Source organism: Colletotrichum costaricense (genome assembly GCF_030867565.1).
Source record: "Colletotrichum costaricense strain IMI 309622 chromosome Unknown Scaffold_20.1, whole genome shotgun sequence".
NCBI lineage: Eukaryota > Fungi > Ascomycota > Sordariomycetes > Glomerellales > Glomerellaceae > Colletotrichum > Colletotrichum costaricense.
The window spans coordinates 821038-842309 of NW_026848249.1; the positions used below are offsets into that span (position 1 = coordinate 821038).

Sequence of the window (21272 nt, forward strand, 5' to 3'; positions counted from 1 at the left end):
TGCCTGGGTTCTTGCAATATGGGGCGAACAGAAGGAACCCGGAAGAGTAGAGATATCGTCTTTGTAGGCCCGACTCGAGATCCAGAGCCTTCAAAGTACCGTATGGGCGGGATTGGATGTATCATCTCTTCGGTGTTAGGCGATGTCAAAAGTTGCTGGGTCACACGCCGCCGTTCGCCATCGCCGTTCCCATCCCGCCGTCGCCGTAGGTGGCCCCCCGTCCGTTCCGGCACCTTCTGATCAACACTGGACTTTAGTAAGTAAGAATGCGACCTAATTACAGGCGCTTGGCTAGCCCGCCTGAGACGTCCATTGCCGTCGTGTCTTCATGTCGGAAATATGAGCCATCTCCTTCGGCCCAAATAACCCATCGCCGCAACCTAGTTATCCGTACCTTTCTTGGACCGTCAATGAAAGAGGCATACCGCCCGTAATCGTTTTGAAGGCTCTTCTACACGACTTGGGCCTGGGCCTCGTCTCAACCAAAGAATTGACCCCCCAAGATTGCGCAGAACCAAAGGCCACTTGGCATTGTGACTCAGCCCATCCTCCCGTCTACGACTCTGCGAGAGTCCATCGTGCTTCTCGCCTTCCACCACGTGCTCGCCATCGCTCTTCATTGGTCCCTCCAAGACTTTTACCACCCTTGGACTTTATCCGTCAGATCCGCCCGCCGCCTCAATTGCCCCTCGGTTGTCATGGCCGCTTTATCTCGCAATACTCAGACAGTGGTGCAGACCCTTCCCGCGCACCCCCATGCCAGCAAGGACTTCTCAATTCGTCAATAGTCCCGGTCGCGAGAGAGACCACGGGTACATTAGAGAGAAATGGAAACTTCAATGGGCAAAAGCTCGTTATCGTGGGATCCAGGCATCGTATTTTACCGCCGTCCAGTTCCCTCACTTCCGCGCCAATGTCCGACGAGCTCGAAGCCGCCAGCCACCAATGAACCAGCGGCCAGCCCGGACTCTCCCCCGAAGTCGCCCTCTTGAACCCATAGGATGACCCCCACTTCGAATCAGGAAACTCCGGTCCCCGGTATTCTCTGACCTTCCACCGCCTACTTTCACATCCCACCATCCCTCGCCAGACGACCGGCTAGGCTCGCCCTCGCCATCTCGCGGAGAGCGGCCAAGCCAGCGCATCCAGTTTCCCGTGAGGTTCCATTCTAAGCGCACTATTGGCGGGCATAGCGTCCTCAAAGAAAACGGAGCCCTTCTTGGGGTGCCTCTTCCCGCTCGGGACTCGGGACTCGCCCAGTGCTCTCTCCTCTCCTCGCCTGGGAGAATCTCAAAAGACAAGGCCTGGAACTCTTTGAGCCGACCGGCCGACGATCCCGACCAAAACCCACCACGGCACCGGGAAGTTGGAACCCCTCCATTACGTAATTCCGAGGAAGCTGTTGCCAACATCGCGACATATCAACTCCACGCTTTTTTGAACAGCATCACGAGACATCCTCCCTTATTCTTACGCTTTGCGAGAGACAAGAAAAGTACAATTCGGCAAGACCTCAAATGGTCTATTGATTCATGCAAGGCTACTGTGAATTATGTAGTGACTTTTGTGTTTTCCTAAAACCGCCGCCACCCTCCCAAGAACTGTTCCTCCCAATGCCCCATCCAATGCATTTAGTCCTCAGTGATATCGCCGTACTCCCACATGCCGAGGCGCTCCTCCTTAGCCTTGGCCTCAACCTCCTTCAGGTGCTTCAGGTAAGCGGCGTGTTGGCCGCTGCGCTCCCACGCCTTGAGCTTCTTGGGCACCATGGCCTGACCGTTGGCGACGATCTCCTTGTTGATCGAGTCGTTCGGGCCCGGCTTCTTGTCGCTCGCGTTGTAGTCAAAGAGGGTGATGTAGCTAACGCCCTCCTTGGTGTCGACAAAGTCGAAGCTGGCAACCAACTCCTTACCCTCGGTCAACTCAGCAATGAAGCCGATGGATTCCGAGAAGTACTCGGGCGCAGTGGGCAGTTGAAGGAATGAAAGCGAGGCGTCAATTGCCTGAGCCTTGAGCTTCTGTGTGGTGAATTGAGGCTGATCCAAAGGTCTCAGCTTGGACCAGGGCTGCTTCTCCGTGTTACCGTAGTCGATGTAGACAACCTCAGCAACCTTGGCTGCGCGATCGTTGGAGCGAATGCGGCCTCTGTACCACTCTCCGTCGGCAGAGAACTTGGCGGCGACAAAGTCACCGGCTTTGGGCGCATCGCCGATAGGCTTGCTGTTTGCCGAGTTGAGGTGGAACTTCTTGAAGTCGTTCATGAGGGTCGTCAAAGCAGCAGTGCCCTTGCCAATTTCCTGGATCTTGATCTTTCCGTTGCCGTCAATGTTGGTAATAACAACATCGCGGTAATCCTTGGGCTTGTTCTCGTACGCCTCGGGGGTATCATTGGTCGTCTCGACGGCCTCAGCCTCCTCTTCCTCCTCCTGAGACGGGTCCCAGCTGTGCCACAGTCCCTTGCGGCCCTCCTTGGCCTTCTTCTCAGCCGCAAGCAGCTCGGTGGCGTTGCCAGACTTCTCGGCAGAATAGCGGTGCACAGATGCCAGACCCTCCTCGACGAGCAACTTGGCGACGTTCTCACGGTTGATGTACAAGTCACCGATGAAACCTCCAACCTTGTCAATGTCGTAAATGTCGACCTCAACGTCACGCTGGTTGCAGCGGCGGCTGGCAAGGTCAATAGCCTCCTGGCCAAACTCCTCACCGTTGTCGCCTCCACGGCCGGGGGCACGAGGAGCACGGATGCCACCCAATACCAACGTCAGCTTGACACCCTCACGGGGAATCAGGATGGTGAAGCGAGAGCCAGACTTGACGAAATCAACAATAGCGGGCACCTTCTTTTGCCTCGACAGAGTGCCGAGCTGGATCTTGGCCTTTTGCAGAGACTCGGAAGCATCGGCATATTGCTTAATCTTGGGAGCCTTGCCAGACCAGATACCCTTCTTCTCTTCCTTGGCCTTCTCCTGGGCAGCGAGGAGCTCGTCGTAGTTTGGAGAGCGGTCAGTATCATCCTTGCGGTGACGGATGACAGTCGCGTAACCAGCCTCAACCAGCTCGAGACCAACGTTCTTGCCCTTCTCCGTGACTGTGGCAACCTCGCGAGCCTCGTAGCCGTCGGTAGCAGGCTTGGAGCCGTCGATGCTAATCTTGACATGCTTGCCGATAATCTTCTTGCGCAGGAATTCCTTGGCCTCTTCCTTGTAGGGGGCTTCTGACGCCTCATTGGTGCGAGGGCCGCGGATACTGCTGAAGTTGACTCTCTGCTCCTTGTCACCAGCCTTGTTGCGAACAATGATGGTGTCTGCGCCGATAATCTTTGCGACAATCATGTCGGAGGAGGCGCCGTCAGCCTTGGCAACGTGGTGCTGGTGGATGCGCAGCTTCTTGCCCTGGGCCGTCTTCTCAGCACCACGGAGGCTGGCCATCTTCTCGCCGAGCATGGTGGAGTGGAAGTCGTTGCATCTGGCGAGACCCTCGGTAAGGAGGAACTCGGCAATGTTCTTGTTGCCGTTGGGGTGGATGATGGCTGCCACCAGCTGTCCTTGAGCGCTGGCGCCAACGATATCAACCTTTACGCGGCGCTGGAGCAGTCTCTCCTCAACAAAAGCCTTGGCCTCGTTTCCAAACTCTTCAGCAGCCTGAGTCTGGCCGGTAGACTGTATCGTTCGCTCGGTGGTAGGCGTACGGACTCCAGCAAGGAGTGTCATGACCTGCACGTGCTTCTTATCCGAAAGGAGCAGTCGCACAAGAAGACGGTCACCGCTCAGAACACGCTCGACAATGCCGTCGACAGTCTTTCCCTTCCATTCGTTCATGAATTGAGGGCCGCCAAGGTCATTCTGGACTTGAATGTTGCCGCCAGTGCCAGACCAGAGACCCTTGCCGGCATTCTTGGCTTCGGTCTCGAGTTGGCGCAAGTTGTCGAGACGCTGAGTAGTAGCCTCATCATCATCCTTGCGGCCAGCCTCTTCTCTGACCTTGAGCCATCCGGCCTTGATAGCTTCATCGGGGAGAGAAGGGCCATCCTTGGAGAGCAGAGCAGTGCCGAACTCGCGACCGGAAGGTACAGTGTAAGCTACTGTGCATTGGATCTGCTTACCAACGACAAGTTCTCTGAGGTATTCTCTTGACTGGAAAGCGAATGGTTCATCGCCTTCCTTGTTCAGGCGAGGAGCCGTGACGTATGCGAGGGAAAAGGTCTTTTCGGCTCTGGGGTTGTTGGGAGCGGTCAAGACGAGGGTATCGCCGCTAAGCACGCTCTTGACCTTGGCGAAAAAGGGCTTCGACATGATGGGTGAATCAAGGAGTGACCGGATGCTATTGAGAAGATATACTATAGAGATCCATGGATAGTTAGCATGCTGCCCATCCCAAGCTATTTGCGGTGACCGTTGTGTGTCTCGTGCCGGCATGGCGTCTCAGACATTCTGAAGCAATGAGCTCCAAGCATTGGAAAGGAACCATGAACTGCAATTGACAGCTCCGATTGAAGTCACAATAAAGCTTTCCAAGATGACTGTGACTGCCAGTGCACAATTACATCAAAGACAAAGCCATTGTGTTCAGGTGAGGCTGTCTGAGAAGCGCATGGATAGGTGCAGTTCCCCCCGGGTAGAAGCATCAGCTTGCCGCCCTCCCTGCAGAGGAAAGCTCAATGTCCAAATAACCAGGGGCCATTTTGAAGAAGGGAAAAACAGCAAAACGTACCGGTCAATGAGAAGGGGTTTGGTAAGGAAAACGGAGAGAGAGGATGTAGAGATGGTTATCGGGGGAGAGAGGGAGGGGGAGAGTTGTGTTGGAAAGGAGTAGTAGCGAAAGGCGATTGTTCGATTCAAACGTTCGACAGTCGTACCGCCTTTTTGACAGCTTGCCTCAATTTCGCCCGGTCTCGAGCAAGCAAGTGTGGGGAAAGGAGTTCAGGGACCACAGTCCACACGGAGGCAGGGGTAGCAGCTCGCCGGTGGCCAGTAGCAGTGGCGGGAGCCCTTAAGCGAGAGCGGGGTTACAGCTACCTTATGTAAGGTGCTGCACTTGCGGTTTTGGTTGCTAAGGACAGCTTCCCCCTTGGACAACAACAATGCGTCACTTGACTTTCAGTCCTGTATAAGCAAGCATTGAACGATTGATTCATGAGAATCAAATTGCTGAGTATCTATGACTCTCAGTGTCTCTATACTACTTCGAATTGTTGCTTAGAATTTCTGGTCTCTGAGATATTCAAAGTGTCCGAGTGATGTCTTGTTGCAACTGTTACTAAGGAAAAGACACCATCATGCCAGTATTGGCAGCGTTCACGTCATATCCTACCCCTCACAGTGCAAGGACCAGCCCCGCAACTCCCGCTGGACATTCAGCATTTAGCTTCAGTTTTGATGCTATTCACCATGCCAATTCAGAGATGCAATTTACGGTGATTTTTTTGTATTACTTTTTGTAGATGCCATACTACGGTTGAAGGCTTCTACTATCAATTTTCAGCTGCCTTCAATACAGCCAGCGAGCATTGTGAAATGAAGCATATCAAGAGCTTGACAACCCCCACCTTAGATGGCAATCCGTCCCAAGACAGTAGCTATCCGGGCACAGAGCTTAGTTGGAGATACCAATGACACCTGCAATTGATCATTAGTTTCTTCCTCTTCGTTAGGAGGCGATAGTTTTACATACCGCAGGCGGGACGGGGGCCGGCGTTGCCAGTCTTGAGGGACTCCTCGTTGTCACCCTTGCCGAGGTCGTCGGTGCCGCCGTGGACAACGACCGTGCGGCCGATGACGCTCTCGGGGCCGATCAGCTTGACGTGCTTGTCGGTGACGGTGCCCTTGGAGTTACCCTGGCCATCGGTCTCGATGTTGCCAAGGTCACCGACGTGGCGGTTCGCGTCCTCGGGGGCGCCGTGAGTCTTGTTGTGAGGGTTGACTGCAGCGTTCCGTGGTCAGCTCTTGTTTACCTTGCTTCCCACCAACTGATGGCGTTCCTTCAGACTCGTCTCCTAAGGATACTTACAGTGAGGGCCGGCGGAGGTGCAGCCGTTGGTGTTGTCACCAAAGGTGTGGATGTGCATGCCACGCTTGGCGTTGGCGTCGTTACCGGTGATGTCCCAGGTAATGGTGGTGGGAGCGGACTCGGACTCCTGCTCGAAGACAACGGAGCCGGTGACCTTGGAGTCACCACGGACGACAGCGACTGGGAACCAAGGTTAGCGAACTGCTTCATCCTCATCTTGATAAAGCGCCCCCCCTTTCCTACCCCCCTTCGAGGACAGCCTTTTCTACCCTTGGCTTTCTCCACGACGGGAACGACGGGAACCATCTGAATTCGAACCAAACGGATCGACAGCAGACGGCGCAAGGAACACGAGGATGGAGTCGATCGAGCTTGAAGATTGGCCAACGACAAGCTGGTTCCCAGTCGTAGGCACGTCGCTGAGCCATCAGGGTGTTTGCTCTCTCCCACGTCGTTCCAAAACCCGCTCAATCCAGCGCAAAATTGGATGGTCGGCCTGCGTTACCCCTCCATCCCCGGCTCTGCGGCTCTGCACTAGGCCGACGAGGAAGGTTGGTTCCCGTGTATATAAAGAGTGACACTTACCAGCCTTGACCATTTTGAATGATTTTTTGTGGTACTTTGGGTTGGAATTGGTTTTGTTGTTTTGCGGGTGTGGTTGTTCACGTAGCAGATGTTGAGGAGAAGGGAAATGATGAAGGTTCAAGGTGCAAAGAGGGGAAGAAGGGGAAAGTACCTTATGGAGTCTCTGAGACGGGCCAGCTCAGACGGGGGAACACTGGGGAAGAGAAGAGACACACACGCAGACTCAACACCTCACTCAAGATGGATCCCTCACTGCGAATGGAAAGGGGCGGGCACCGACGGCCGGCTTGCACGAACTCTGCGGACGCCCAATGAGGAACGAGACGTGATATTTCCGTAAGGTACCTTAAGGTAGCAGGAAAAGGCACAATTCGGAATTCCGAGGTACAGCAGCTCGCCTCGCCTCGCCCTGTCTTCCGTCAGAGAACCGCTGGAAAGCAGCAAACACGGCAGGGTTGTTCGTCTTCTCGCCCGCTGGAATTTCCCCTAAAGTCCGGCATCTACCTTACCCCTCCTCTCCGATTCTAGCAGGTATTATGCCGTGGTCCAAATCCCGGTGAATGGCCAACACCACACACGCTGTCACGCCCAGCTTGCGCTTGGATGGTGGGGGAAGCTGCTGCCCCGCTCCAGCATTATCTCATCGCCGTCATCTTGGTCCAGGTGGATTCGGGTTGAGCTTCTGGTTGGCTGCTTGTCTCGCAGTCCCCCGGGATGCTTACAAATAAACGAATGGTGCAATGCAATGGTGAAGGAAAAGGTACTGCGATTGCGGGCAATCAACAATGGAAGTTGTTGCCGTATTCTTGATCCTGCCAGTTTCGTCTTGGGACACGCCGTCGAGAATGAGGTGGAAGAAGGCCGATGCTCGGCCTGCCGTCTCTTGGATATAGGTAGCGCGCGCCAGCGCCACGATTGACATGTCACAAGAAAGCCCTTTCAACCGTGGCTTGAACAGCGGGGAACTCGGCGAATGGCTGCTGCAGAGTCAGCGGCGCCGTCAGCAACACAGCGCACCTCATTGTCCGAAAGTGCCGGGAGTGGCTTTGGTATACCGTAGATATCGGAGCCTCTTCATCATTCGGTCCCGGCCTGTAACTCGCAAGTAATCAGCCACAGTACGGCATCTTGGTCATGATACGGGAGGCAGCCGAGAGTATCCAGAAACTGGTCTTTGTTGATGGCCGACTCGGTACCGTGCCACTACCTTATAGTCAGATTTGGTCGATAGAGTTTAGGTGCCGTCGAGAGCTTCAGCCATTATCCATCATGCGCTATATGTTATCATCAACGCTAGCATGGAGCTCTGGCCATATAGCTGGCGGGTCCGTTTCGAGGCATCTCTTGCGGACAACTTCTTTGACATCATGACTGCACCGCGATGATCATAAAATTGTCGAATACGAAACATTCAAATCTGACAGACCTGAATGATCATCAATCACAATCTGCTCTACGATGCTCCGCCGGTGTTGCAGGCGATTATGAACGTCTGTAACATCGTCGAGTGAGTCCGTATAGGTATGTCAACTGTCATCATCCCTGGAACCTGTGGTCAACCTCGGCACATGGCTGGAGCTCTACTATCAGGTATTATTACCCAAAGCGACGTCCGCCTAACAGCCAGTGCCGGCTGGTTCGGAACCAGCTGCAGTCGTATATGTCGAGCAATGAAGCCAGAGTCCCAAAGACGGGCGAAAGTGACCAGCTGGAACAAACTTGAAGCACAAGGGGTGCCCGCCATGCCTCCTGCATAAGTCTGAACCATTCGACCAGTCAAGATAGGCAATTCGACGGCTAGGGAATGCTGACGGCTGCGGAGACCAATCCCATGGCGCCGCGCTCTCCAGATGCAGTCAGCCCTACGGATCAGAGCTTACACAGTACGGTCGCTTTTTGTACTTGGTAGTAATGAGTCGAGTAACCCAGCTGTATGGGGGTTCCTTCGCCATGCTGTACTACAGAACGGCTGGCTGGCGTACGATACGAGCACGCAAAGTTGTTGAGAGAGACACTGCTCCAAGTGGCATCTCGTTTCCGACTATGATGGGGCTGCCAACTGAGTGAGACATCCAGGAGATAGGCAGGCCAAGGATACGCGACGCGCGGGTTAGCAGCAACGGCAGCGATCCCGGTGGGACACGTGGTGTGTAATAGTTGACATTCACCTTGCCATGCTTGCGGAAGTATGGTATTGGGCACAAGGGAACTCCAGCAAAACCTCAGTCTGGGGTCGGCGAGGGGGGTTTCAGCAGATCGAATTTCGGATTTCCAAATAGCATATCCCTCCCCAAATGTGTTCGAGTGCATCTCTGTGTGATGGGGAACAGAAAAGTGTATCGAGAGAGGAGACATAAAAAAGCATTGCGGGTAGGTCGGGCATAACCAGCATTTGCTTTTTTTTTTTTCGTTTCCAAAACGACGACTGATGAAGCTGGATCTCCCGCGGGCCGCGCAACACATTTCCCCCTGTCGGACGTTGTGGGAGAATATACGAGAATGGGGTTCGCTAGCAGATTAATATCCACCCGGCAGGGACCCCGAATTGTAGGAATTTTCCGTGCGGCCAGGTTTTGGACAGGGCCATCCAACCGTCCTGCAGCCCAAGTGTGCGGTTAGTCGAAATACGAGACTGAAAGAAGGAGGTGGTTAATGTAGGGGAGCCGACATGATGGGCCGCTACTGGGATCATATGAGGACCTATAAGAGACCTGAGTGATCAGTTACTGAAGCCTTGTGTCTCCAACACCCCGTACTCCGTGCTCATCGTCTGTCAGGCAGGTTGTCAGCAGTGAAAACAATAGCAAACGCCAAAAGAATGCGAAACGAGCCTGAACTGGCGAGAAAGTGGTGGTGAGGTGGTAAGGTGGTATTCGGTGGTGAAGAAGGGGTGAATGTCGCAAGGTAGGAAACGAAACAGATCAGCGTCGGCCATTGGCTCGCAGCCCCCGAGTGCTGTTCCAGCTTGTCCATCCTGTTGGTACTCTGTACGGGATACGGAGTAATATTTGGTCAGTCGAAAATCACACGTACTTGAGCCAATTCAGCATTGACTTTGAGACTGGGCCATTGTGTTCATCTGGGACCGGATCGAAAGTAAAGCTGATGGGAAGTTAGACTGAGAACATCAGACGGCGACTAAACACACGGTCCTCAGTGTCTGAGAGTCGCCCTCACCTTTAATTCTCATCCCCGGTCCTGCCGCCTTCTCCAGTGTCCCTTCCTTCGTCTCTGTTTGAGAGAGAGGTATCTCACTGTGCAGTGCATTCCAAGATATTTGGGAAAGAGCGATGCATAGGTAGGTAGGTAGAAGAAGCCCTGGAAAGAAGTACGGTACGTACAGTAAGGTATTCGTACTCGTACCTTAATTGGACGTATCAGCCAAGTCAGCGGCAGCCCAGCCCAGCCCACACCTCGATGCTCGTGGGAAGCTACTCGTGGACAAAGTACCTTTCCACCACTGATTAGCAGTGGAGGTACCTCTCCCACCCAATTGATCCAGTCCAACGTCCTCGCTCATCTTCCCCATCCTGTCCGTCCCAGTTCATTGTGGTGCGGCCAAGCCAAGACTCTCTCGGCCCAGCTTCAATTTCTTCTTCACCTGGGCCCTTTTCGCAACACATGACGGACGGATTGCTAGGTACCTGGCTTAATTCCTTTTCTGGGCAGTTTGTTCCTGTTGGTGCCTCATATTTTGGTCCCAGCGCCGCGCCCATACCTGCACCCATAACTCCTCACCAGGAACCTTATTACCCTTTTAACCTGACCTTTACCGATCCTGGGCCTCAATTCATTATTAGCGAACACAGAGAGTGATGTATGTTGTCTCTCTTCTTCTGCATACCTCACACTTGAAAGCGACCGACACGAAATCATCGCTCCTCGTCGTCTGACTTGGGAAAAGAGTACAGTCGGCCGGTCGTCAACGGAAATTTCCCACACGGTCGCCCACCCCGCATACTCCCACGGGGTCAGACATCGAGGGAGACGGCAAAAGCGCACACACGACGAACGCGGAACTACGTGCGACTCGACTTCCTGGTCTACGAAGACAGACACAGCGAGAGGGGTTACGAGAGACGGAAAGAAAGGAAGCAAAGACCTCAGAAGGACCAGCACTATCCTGGGAGAGAGCCTCGGACATTCACTTCAGGATTCGCAAGATTACGCTGCCCTGCCTGCACTGCACCACCGCCAGCCGCAGGCCAACCCCGACGATTCTGACCTTGCGACTGGACTCCTGTGACGACTCTCCAGCCCCGTTCTTGTGGCTTGGTTTTCGCTCTCGCCGCCAGGCAGACGCACCGTGTCGCACCGTGTTATTTGTTGCTTCACTGCTTCACCTCTTCCTCGCCATCCAACCCAGTGAACTGGCCGAGAGCCCTTCTGACAGCAACCGACCCTTATTTTCGCTGGGCATTTGTATTTGTCTTCAAGGTCGCACCGCTCTTTTCACAACCTGACGCCCTTTCGACTGTTCAACGCCCCCGTTTGCCGCGCGACGGTCGCCTTGTGCCTGTCAGTCCTAGGCTACATCAGCCCGACGACCTTCTCCAACTTAACGTCGCCGCACATCACTGCCCAGAGGGTAGCCCGAAAGACGTCAGTCCTACTACCAGGCCCGCCTGCGCCGCACAACAGCACCACCCGCGAGGCTCACCCCGCGACCATCCGGACAAACAACTGTACAACTTACCATCATCCGACAGCATCGCTCAACATACAACAACACTCTCTCTGGCGCATGTATAGACGAACCCGCGAACAACGAACCCGCACCGTATAGCGACCAACTGTCCCATCGAGCTCGCTACAGACAGATGCAATCAAGCACAACCCGGCATTCTGCTTAGGTCGACGACGCAGCAGCTTGCCCCAGGGACAGATTTTCACACCTAGTCACGCCGACGTTGTCCTCGTTCTGCGCGATCGATATGTCTTTCCGCGGCGACGGTCAGCGCCGTTATGGCCATATCCCCCCAGTACAATACCCCACACCCGACCAGTCGCAAGATCAGTCGGCTTACCTCGGGCGGCGGCCGAGTTTCAACAATGGTGATGATGCCGCAATGTTCGATCAGAGCCGGGCGCAAGCTCGTGGCCATCAGCAGTCCGCCTCGAGAGGTGAAGACGAACTCTTTTTGACAAGCCCGACAACGTCAAGCCATTCTGGAGGCCGCCACAGCTACGGCTCGACAAACAATGCGCTTTCCGGTTACCAACACCAGTACCAAGCTTCCTCGCCTCCAACCTCTTCGCACTCCAGCTACAATCCTCAGGCCTTTGCGCGGACGCCATCGACGGCATCGACATCTCTCCCATATCACCCCGGTCCCCCGAGCCGATATGGATCCGCCGCTTCGCCGACATCATACACATCTCCAACACAACCTAGCTACCAGCCGGCGGCCTATAACCCGGCTGCCTATGCGAGCACAACAGCTCCCCAGCGTCAACCGACATACTCAGGCTACAACAACTACAGCCAAAGCTACGGTTCCCCGACGGCTCCTCAGTCCTCCCAGGGGTTCGGCCACTCGCCTACCTCCTCATACCAGGGCACTTTCCCCTCCGCGCCATCCGCGACTTCGCCCGCACCAACCTACGACTCGACTTTTTCGCAGTCCTACGGCAACAACTACAACTCCTATCCGATAAACGGTCACAGCTCGGCAGCTTCTTACGCTTCGGACAACTCGCAGACACCCTACCCGATCCAGTCGTCGATGCCCGTCGGGCCAAACTACGCCGATCCCTCTTCCTTTTACAGCAGGTCTGACTCGGCAGCATCCCCGATTCCTTCTCCGCAGATTCAACAGCAGCACTCCCCCGGCTTGCAAAGACACCCTACCAATGCCCCTCTACCCAGCCGGCCGATGGAAGAGCCCACCTGGGACCCGAGCGCCATCACTCCCACAGACGAGGACCAAGCTCAACTACAGGACTCTCTACTTCAAGACATCGAGGCTGAGCTAGGCGGCCGGCACCGCCCCATGCCCATCAACGGACAGTTTTCTGACGACGAGCTTCAAGGACTACGGCGGTATAACTCGGATCTGGCTGCCGCCGGCATGGCACCAACCTCGAGCGCGCCGACGGCCAACAGGGCTCCAATTCCCACTTTCGATTATGATGACGATGATGACGACCCTGAGGGAACTGCCGGGGTGTTGGCGATGCAGCAGGCGGAGCTGGACGACAAGAGATTCAGCAGTGTGCCATTTGCTTTCCCTGAGCCAGTCAACATGAACCCTCTTCCACCACCACCCGAAGAACAGAGCGATGATACCGACTATGGCGGGATGGACTTGGGTGCGCTCGCTGGTGGATATGCTGGCAATCTGGCGTACGGCAGCGAAGTTGTCCCAACACCAGGTCAGGACGGATCAAGGCCACTGCCCAACCCTAACGACTACGATGTTTCTCACGAGGCCTACGAAAGGGCTCCTGCTTTCCGAGATGCCGAAGTCGACTACGGCGGCACTGGCGGTCTACAGGCACCATCCGCTCACCGGCTAAGCTTCGATGATGGCGATGAACACGTATCTCTGCACTCGAAGCAGAGCGGCAGCGAGTCGCCGTACAAGGAGGACTATCCCGATCTCTACTACCACCCAGGACTTTCCAACAGACCGCTTCCGGCACTTCCCCCAGGTCCGGGTAGCGATACAAGCTCTTTACTCTCAGTTCACCCGACAACTCGCAGCTACCACTCCCACTCGCTCAGCACCGACTCGCGGACACTGCACGATGGCGGTTCAGACTACTATGGAGGAGGCTCTACCGGACTCAATTCTCCATTCCCAGAGCGATCTATTTCCCTATCGAGCCACAGCCACACGCCTCAAGTACAAGCCCCTGTTCGATCACGAACAGATGCTGCAGAGGAGAGGAGGAAGATGGCCCGCTACCAGACTCAGCAACAACAACTTGCGGCACAACAAGGCCTACCATATGATGGCTACGAGTCGAATACTCCGTCATCAATGACATATGACATGATTACGCTACCTAGCGGCCGTAAGAGAAAGTTTGTGCCATCCAAGCTTACTTCTGGCGATATCAGGAGGTGCTCTGAACCCTGGGCTCTCAGTGGAATCGCTGCGTGGATTCGCGAAATGGCCGATGGCGAACCTGATTTGAAGCAGAAAACTGTCGAAGAGGCATTGCTCAAGCTGTTCACCGAAAAGGTTCCAACCATCAATGTTGCCGATGCCGAGCTTCTCAGTACTCTCGTCTCGCAGCTGATGCTGGACGCTGGAGTTCTTGTCCCAGAGGAGGAGTGGGTCAAGTTTGGAAGCGGTACAATATCCGGAGTCCTTCCTCAATTGACGGGCTATGGCTGCTATGCTCCCAAGTTGCACGACGACGACTCCCAGCCTGGACGTTGCTACTCGCATCATTGCATGAGGACGCTCAGAAAGGCAAACTTGGATGATATGCTCCTCGACGAGGTCAAGCCGGCAGATTGGAATGTTCACTATAAGATTCAAGACGCCGAACTCGCCGAAAAGCCGAAGAAGGAGATTGAGCGTCAGCACGTCCTTCACGAGATCGTCAACAGTGAAGAGTACTTTGTCAACCAGCTCGAGGTTCTGCGCGTACTATACCGAGACCACCTACGGAACTCCCAGCCTCCCATTATCCCACCCAACAAGATCGATAAGTTCCTTCAAGTCGTTTTTGGGAAGGCAGACGCTGTCCAGCTCGTCAACAAGGACAATCTTCTGGCACAGCTCAAATACCGGCAACAAGAGCAAGGTCCCTGGGTATCAGGATTCTCCGATCTCTTCCGTGAATGGATCCGGAAGGCCAAGGACATCTACATCGACTATGCGTCACAATTCCCGTATGCAGAGTACATGGTGCGGAAAGAGTCTGACCGAAATCTGTTGTTCCGCAATTTCCTCGAGCAGGTCATGCGACACAAGCGCTCCGAACGTTTGGGATGGCAACATTTCCTCAAGACCCCCATTACACGTTTGCAAAGATACTCTTTGCTGCTAGAAACGGTTGAGAAGAAGACACTTCGGGACGATGAGGAAAAGGCCAACTTGGCCAGGGCGATCGCCGAAATCCGCAATGTCACGATGGAATGTGACACGAAGGTTGCCGAGATGCAAAAGAAGGTCGAAATGATGGAGCTCAACTCCATGCTCGTCCTCAGGCCTGGATTCCACTCCGTCCTCAACCTCGACCATCTTGGTAGGGAGCTTATCAAGCAGGGCGATCTGCAAAGAATGGGCTCCAAGGGCGTCAGATGGGTTGACACACATGCCTTGCTATTTGATCACTACTTCATCCTAGCAAAGGTTGTGAGTCCAAAAGACGTCAGAGGCGAGAAGAAATATGACGTGTCAAAGGAGGTGAGTTTTTTTATTGTATTATTAAGGAAACATTGATGCTGACAGTTGTAGCCCATTCCTATGCCTCTACTATTCCTCGACAGCATGAATGATGACCCCATTTCGAAGCAAAAGGGCATCACTGCTCCTCTGGCCCGCGCTGGCGGCGCAGGTTCAGACCCAAGGTTGAATAGGATTGCTACCAACGGCACTGAGCGTCCGGGACTGGAACATGTCGCAACAAGCTCCTCGGTTGGATCGACTTCAGCAGCCAGACTTACACCGACAATGTCCAATGATCCTGAGGGCAAGATCCTCTATCCTTTCAAGATCAAGCACTTGGGCCACGAGACATACACACTATATGCTACATCAGCTCAGAGCCGCGCTGAATGGGTCGAGAAGATCATCGAGGCCAAGACACGGCACGCCAAAGCTCTCTTCTCTCAAAATGCCGAACCATTCCGCCTTCGCGTACTGGCAGACAGCGCGTTCGTTTATGATGCGGCTTCAGCTGTCGGCAGGCAACCAGGCGTTCCCATCCGCGGCACCCCTCTCGACCGCGCTGTTCGGGAAATTGAGGAAGTCTATGGACCAGGCAGAGGGCCGGCCCCCGTGTGCAGAGCCCAGGTCAACTGCGCTTGCGGCTTCAACGCATTTGGCAAGTCGATCGTTGCCATCGGAACAGACTATGGCGTGTACATCTCCGATGCCACAAATCCCCGCGGCTGGATGAGGGTAAGTTGAAAAGTCCAAAATTGGCATCGCTGATCGCTAATAAGCCTGCAGAGTGTGCAAACAAATAGGGTGACACAAATAGCTGTCCTCGAGGAGTTTTCCGTCTGTCTCGTTATTGCGGATCGCTCTCTCATCGCTTACCCCCTCGATGTTATCGCCCCAGTATCGAACTTCCCTGCCCCTGCTCACGACAACCCGCGCCGCGCGCCACAAAGGTTAGCAAAGGATGTCGCTTTCTTTGCCACAGCGCGCATGAAGGAGCGCATGTTGGTTTTCTTCAAGCGGAAGGAAGGCATGCACAACACCTTCAAGGTACTCGAACCCGTTTTCCAAAAAGCATCAGAAAAGAGACCTCGCATCTTTGGTGGCCGCAAGGGCTTGGGAGGCAGCACCGACTCCTTCCGCGATTACGACGAATTCTATCTCCCGACGGAATGTTACTCTCTTAATCTCTTCCAGAGTTACATTGCCGTATCAACGGCAAAGGGTTTTGAGTTGCTCACCCTCGACAAGAAGCAGACAATGTCTATCCCGGACCTGAAGCAGCCCGCCATTGCGAATATTGCAAGCAGGATACGGGATCAAAGACCACTAGGCATGTTTAGGTTGAACGATCAAGAGTTCTTGCTGGCGTACGAGGACTGTGCTGTCTACGTAGACAAGCACGGCGACGTGAGTCGCACTTTGATTATGGAGTACTCGGGCAAGCAGAAGAAGGCTACGAGCGCGACAATGTATGGCCAATACCTTCTTCTCTTCAATGGAGACTATGTCGAGGTGCGTAACGCCGAGAACGGCCGCCTAAGACAAATCATCGCCGGTCGCGACGTTAGGTGCCTCGACTTTGGCGTTAGAGGCCCGACTGGTGGCAATGCCTCTGCATCACAGAACAGTTGGCTCGGCGGACAGACACCAGCAGGAGAGGACTCCAAGGGAACGGTCAAGATCTCAATGAGTCACCCAGAACAACACGGTGTACAGGTCGTTCTCGAGATGCTTCTCAACAACGGACATATGGAGAAGTAGAGCGATAGACCGGTTCACATCAGACGAGCTGCATCGGGATGCCATGATTTGATGAGAGGAATACTTCACACGTCCCATGATTGGGCTGGCGGTCTATGTCTTCTGGCAGATTTCACACCTTTGGATGGAAAAAGTAGCTCAGAGAGCCATTTGATTCCTGACTGGCAAGGACGAATATGGAAATGATGTTGTGCGCGGACCGCAAGGCGTTTTGGGTCAACAAGAATCATGAGAGGGTTTTTGCGTGCATTGGAAAGGGATGGCGGCGGTGGACAAGGCGGATCATGTTGCTTCCCAGGCCACGGCCGGGGTGTTTTTTTCTCTCTTCCTCTTTTCTCGTTTGATGTTCAAGTAGGGAAACCTTTTTTCCAACTGATATAGCCTCGGGGTGTGTAATGCCCATAGAGGAGGAATTCGACGATTTCCACGGTGGTCTGTCTGTCACTTGTCGATGTGATGATGTCTTGACTCGACCTTGCAGCTCAAATTGCCCCGGATGCTAAGCTTGATAACGCAAGTTGGTGAACACGAACGTGGAATTACCCGCCACCACAATTGATCTACCTACAGATGCTCAGAAGCATTTGAATAAACAAGCAAAAGAACCTTTGAGACTTGGCTTTGAGAGACAAGTAACTAAGTACGCGCTTTTTTTGCTTTTATTTTCAATCACCTGCCCTGTCACTTACCTTGGCTTAGGTACTTACCCAGACGGGTAGGTGCAAGTACATGGCTGCGCAGCCGCCGGGGGATGACTTCTTGGCGGCATATAAGTACGTCAGTCGTCAGCATAAGTATCGGGCGTCGCGGGCAGGTTAGGGGGGAGATTATCGGGAAGGTGAACCTGTCAACCTGGTGCGTGGGAAGCTCGGCTGGGTTTTGTCTTTGCTCGGAGGCTGGACTTGGTGCTTGTTTCTACAAGTCTGTCTGTTAGGGATGGAGAATGAATTGTTTGGTGTTGTTCTTGGGCTGGTTCATCCAGGTCATGAAGGTTTACATACAAAGTCGGCACATCTGCCGCTAGAGGGAAAGATGACATTGAATTGGAGAAGACAATAGGTCTCTTTAATATTATGACTTTATACGTTTCAAGATACTGTGTCATTTGTGCACTACGACACCACGGACTTTTCAGTCAAAATGAACCCGAGGGGGCAAACAGATCCTCAAAGAGTCAGGAGAGACACTGAGCAGCAGCCTTGGCGTTCAAGTGACGTTCCATTCCCACGCCCGGGTTCCGTAGGGTTTTGGGGCCATTTTGTCGAAGTAAGGCTGGTAAGCCCGGGTTCGGCGGCCAAGGGTTCAGATCCTGCTGCAGTGCTATGTGCGAACCGTTGGCGACGTGCATGGTAAACGAGGAGGATTATGTTGGCCGTGCCCGCCATGCTCGGTGCGGAAGGTCGGGAACACACACGCAGGCGAACTTCTAGAACGCGTGTGTTGGGTTTTCTATGCTGCCCTGCGGCGCAGAGGAGGGTGGGAAGTCGTGTTTCTAGGAAGTATGTATATAAAGATGGATGCTCTTGGAATTCGCGATTGAAGAGGGAGAGCCTGAGCCGTGAGCGCGAAGTAGGAACGAAGTGAGTGAGTGAAGCATCACTCCCATTCTTCATCTCTTACGAGTGGTGAGTATCTATCTAGGAACACAAGACTTGGGTGTAACACCGGAGATGTATCTACTGAACTAACACGACTTGAAGACCAGCCCTACCATCCCAAGCATACATACCAACCCAACACTCATTCTACAATGCGCCCCTCACTCCCCTTAGCCGCAACAACCCTAGCGGGCCTCGCAACCGCAACACCATACCAATGCCCCCCCTTCGGCGCCGTCCTCCCCGCCGCAAAATCACCAAGCACACACCCGTCCGTCCGCGCCGCCGTCGCAGCCTTCATCGCGGCCCTGGAAGCCGAGACGGCGGCCTACAACGCCTCGGCCGTCTCCATCGGCGTCAGCTCGGCCTTTGAGGCGCCGGGCGCGGAGCCCTTGGTGGACTTTCACTTCACGCCGCGGGACCGCGATGCGCAGGGCGCGCAGGTGGTGGATCGGGATACGGTGTACCGACTCGCGAGCGTGAGTAAGGTGTTTCCCGTGCTGGCGGCGCTGCAGAGGGATGATGTGGTGAGGTGGGATGAGAGTGTGGCGACGTATATTCCCGAGTTGGCGGAGGGGACGGAGGGGAGGAGTAAGGTTGAGTATGTGGATTGGCGGGATGTTAGTGTTGAGGCTGCTGCTGTGCATTATGCTGGTGTTGGAGCTGATAGTGGGTCTACTCGAGAGAAGGGGAGAGAGCTGTTCTCTCTCTCTGTCCTCTCTGCCGGCCTTGGGAAGGGTCATGTTGGCTAACTTTGAGTGTAGTGCAGACGGATGGCGCGGCGTATCCCGGTGATTGGGAGTCTCTCGGCTTGCCTCCCGTGTCTGAGGAGGAGAAGCCCAAGTGCGGAGGGTTCCTGGGCGGCCAGGGTTGCACCAGAGAGGGTAAGTGGCTATCCCATACCCGACGATGTTCCCAAGTTTCTGGACACGAGGTCCCCTCAAGAGCCTAACACAACGCGTTAGAATTCCTAGACGCCATGAAGAACCGCCGACCGCCCGTCTACCCAGCCTTCCAAACACCCGTCTACTCGAACCTGGGCACGACTCTTGTAGGCATGGCAGTCGAAGGCGCCACGGGCAAGCCCTTCGAGGAAGTTCTCTTGAAGTCTATCCTGGAACCGGCGGGCATGGGAAACACTACCTACGGTAAACTCCCTACGAACCTCGAGACAATGTTCATCCCGGCCAACGATACCGAGTGGTTCAACTTCACCCTCGGCGCCCTGGACCCGGCCGGCGGCCTCTTCTCCACCACGGCCGACATGCTCCGCTTCGGCGACGCCGTCCTCCAGAACCGCCTCCTCAGCCCGGCCAAGACGCGGAGGTGGCTCAAGCCGTCCGTCTTCACCTCGGCACCGGGCCAATTCGTCGGCGCGCCGTGGGAGGGGATTCTGTCGGATAACGTCACGGCGGACGGTAGGCTCGTAGAGATGTATACCAAGGGCGGCGACTTGATGCTCTACCACGCCGGTCTGGCGCTGGCCCCGGAGCACGGCATCACCATGTCGATCCTCGTTGCCGGGCCGGAAGTCAGCGCGGCCGCGTTTTCGTACTACACGCTCAAGATGAACGAGTTTTTGCCCCCCCTGATCCGCGCCCTCGACGAGGCGGCGCGGGACGAGGCCAAGGCGCGGATCGCGGGGACGTATGCGGACGAGGCGAGCAATTCCAGCCTGACGATCTCGTTGGACGACGGATGGGGGCTGTTGTTGGAGGACTGGTACATGAAGGGGTTCGACGTCGTGCCGAATCTGAGCCGGTACGTGTTCCTGGGAGTCAACCTGACAGATCTGCCGCCCGTCACGACGCGGACGGCGAGGTTGTATCCCACGGGGTTGGAGGAGGGGAATGTCACGGCGTGGAGGGCGTTGTTTGATACGTTTACGGCGGAGCAGCGGGATGCGATTGATGACATGTTCTTCTTCCCTAATGCGTCGTGCGTGTCGTGGTTGTCGATGGATCGGACGACGTATAACTATAAGGGGCTTGATCATTTCGAGTTTACGTATGGGGATGATGGGAGGGTTGGGAGTGTGTTGCCGAAGCCGTTTAAGTTGAGCTTGAAGAGGGTTGACTAGCAGTGTTTGGAGGAGTTGGGAAGAGTTATTGATACGCATATTATGGTTGTGTTATTCCTTTGTACATATGTTTTCTAAGCATTTTTGGTGGGCATAGCCGCATATCACAGCAGAATACCTCCCGGGATATCAAGGTAAATGTTTGAAATGGTATACACAGCTCAAGCCTCTCGTGATTTGAGTATCACAAGTTATCTTTGATGTAGTGTTTTTGGGGGCTGGCCGGTCAACTTGCCACACGGTCAAGAGGTGATTTCCAATAGAGTCGAGCTTTGTATGGACTAGTAAGGGCTCGATAGCATCCCAGTACCTGTTTTCCGCATGTTGCTTCTATTTTAAAGTGTAGAATGATAGATTGAGTACCCAATTCCTACCTCCCTTGAGAAAGTCTATGGTTCATGCTCAACCTCGTGGTAAGACGAACTTGTCATAGACTTTTAGAATCCTAGCACTATAAGCGTTAAGGAACGGTGGCGATAAAAGGCATGAAGCCCACGCTTTGCACATGGCTACTCTGAATCTGACAGCTACAAGACTTTGTAGCTGCCTCGATGGCTAGGTAACCTTCTTACGCCGTAGGCATTTGAGTTACGACTTTACGCGCTAAAGCCTCTGAAAAGGCTGCTCTGCGATGGGTCTGCTTCGAGGCCTCACCCCGGTCAACTAATTTTGAGATCAGTTGATGTGGAGCAGTTTCATCGATCTTGCAACCCGATCGGTGGTCACCGGCTTCTGAGCGGTCTTGTGTGCGCTGGCGGTTTGTGATACTTCCTCACAGGATTCGGGACAAAATAGCCCCGCTGGACTTGCTCAGGATTCAGGGACAAAGACAAATCGTATCTTCGTTGTGTGCAACGGACTATAGGAATGTGCTGTTCTGAGAAGATTGGTCAA

At 54.4% G+C, this 21272-nt stretch overlaps 4 protein-coding genes across 4 annotated transcripts; 2 read left to right on the forward strand and 2 right to left on the reverse strand.

The window, feature by feature from the left end:
- Positions 1-1631: 1631 nt before the first annotated feature.
- CCOS01_14449 (tudor domain-containing protein) lies at positions 1632-4292 on the reverse strand (the record flags this gene model as incomplete). The annotated part of the gene is made up of 1 exon (XM_060462593.1): positions 1632-4292. The coding sequence occupies one exon, from the start codon at positions 4290-4292 to the stop codon at positions 1632-1634; it is 2661 nt and encodes an 886-aa protein (XP_060307078.1).
- Positions 4293-5592: 1300 nt separating this feature from the next.
- CCOS01_14450 (superoxide dismutase) lies at positions 5593-6604 on the reverse strand (the record flags this gene model as incomplete). Its single annotated transcript, XM_060462594.1, has 4 exons — positions 5593-5615; positions 5671-5919; positions 6007-6186; positions 6592-6604. The coding sequence occupies 4 exons, from the start codon at positions 6602-6604 to the stop codon at positions 5593-5595; spliced, it is 465 nt and encodes a 154-aa protein (XP_060307079.1).
- A 4921-nt stretch (positions 6605-11525) lies between these two features.
- On the forward strand, positions 11526-16700 carry CCOS01_14451 (CNH domain-containing protein; the record flags this gene model as incomplete). The annotated part of the gene is made up of 3 exons (XM_060462595.1): positions 11526-14957; positions 15009-15674; positions 15726-16700. The coding sequence occupies 3 exons, from the start codon at positions 11526-11528 to the stop codon at positions 16698-16700; spliced, it is 5073 nt and encodes a 1690-aa protein (XP_060307080.1).
- A 1750-nt stretch (positions 16701-18450) lies between these two features.
- CCOS01_14452 (uncharacterized protein) lies at positions 18451-20378 on the forward strand (the record flags this gene model as incomplete). Its single annotated transcript, XM_060462596.1, has 3 exons — positions 18451-18967; positions 19063-19182; positions 19264-20378. 3 exons carry the CDS (start codon positions 18451-18453, stop codon positions 20376-20378), a joined length of 1752 nt encoding a protein of 583 aa, XP_060307081.1.
- Between the last annotated feature and the right edge of the window lie 894 nt (positions 20379-21272).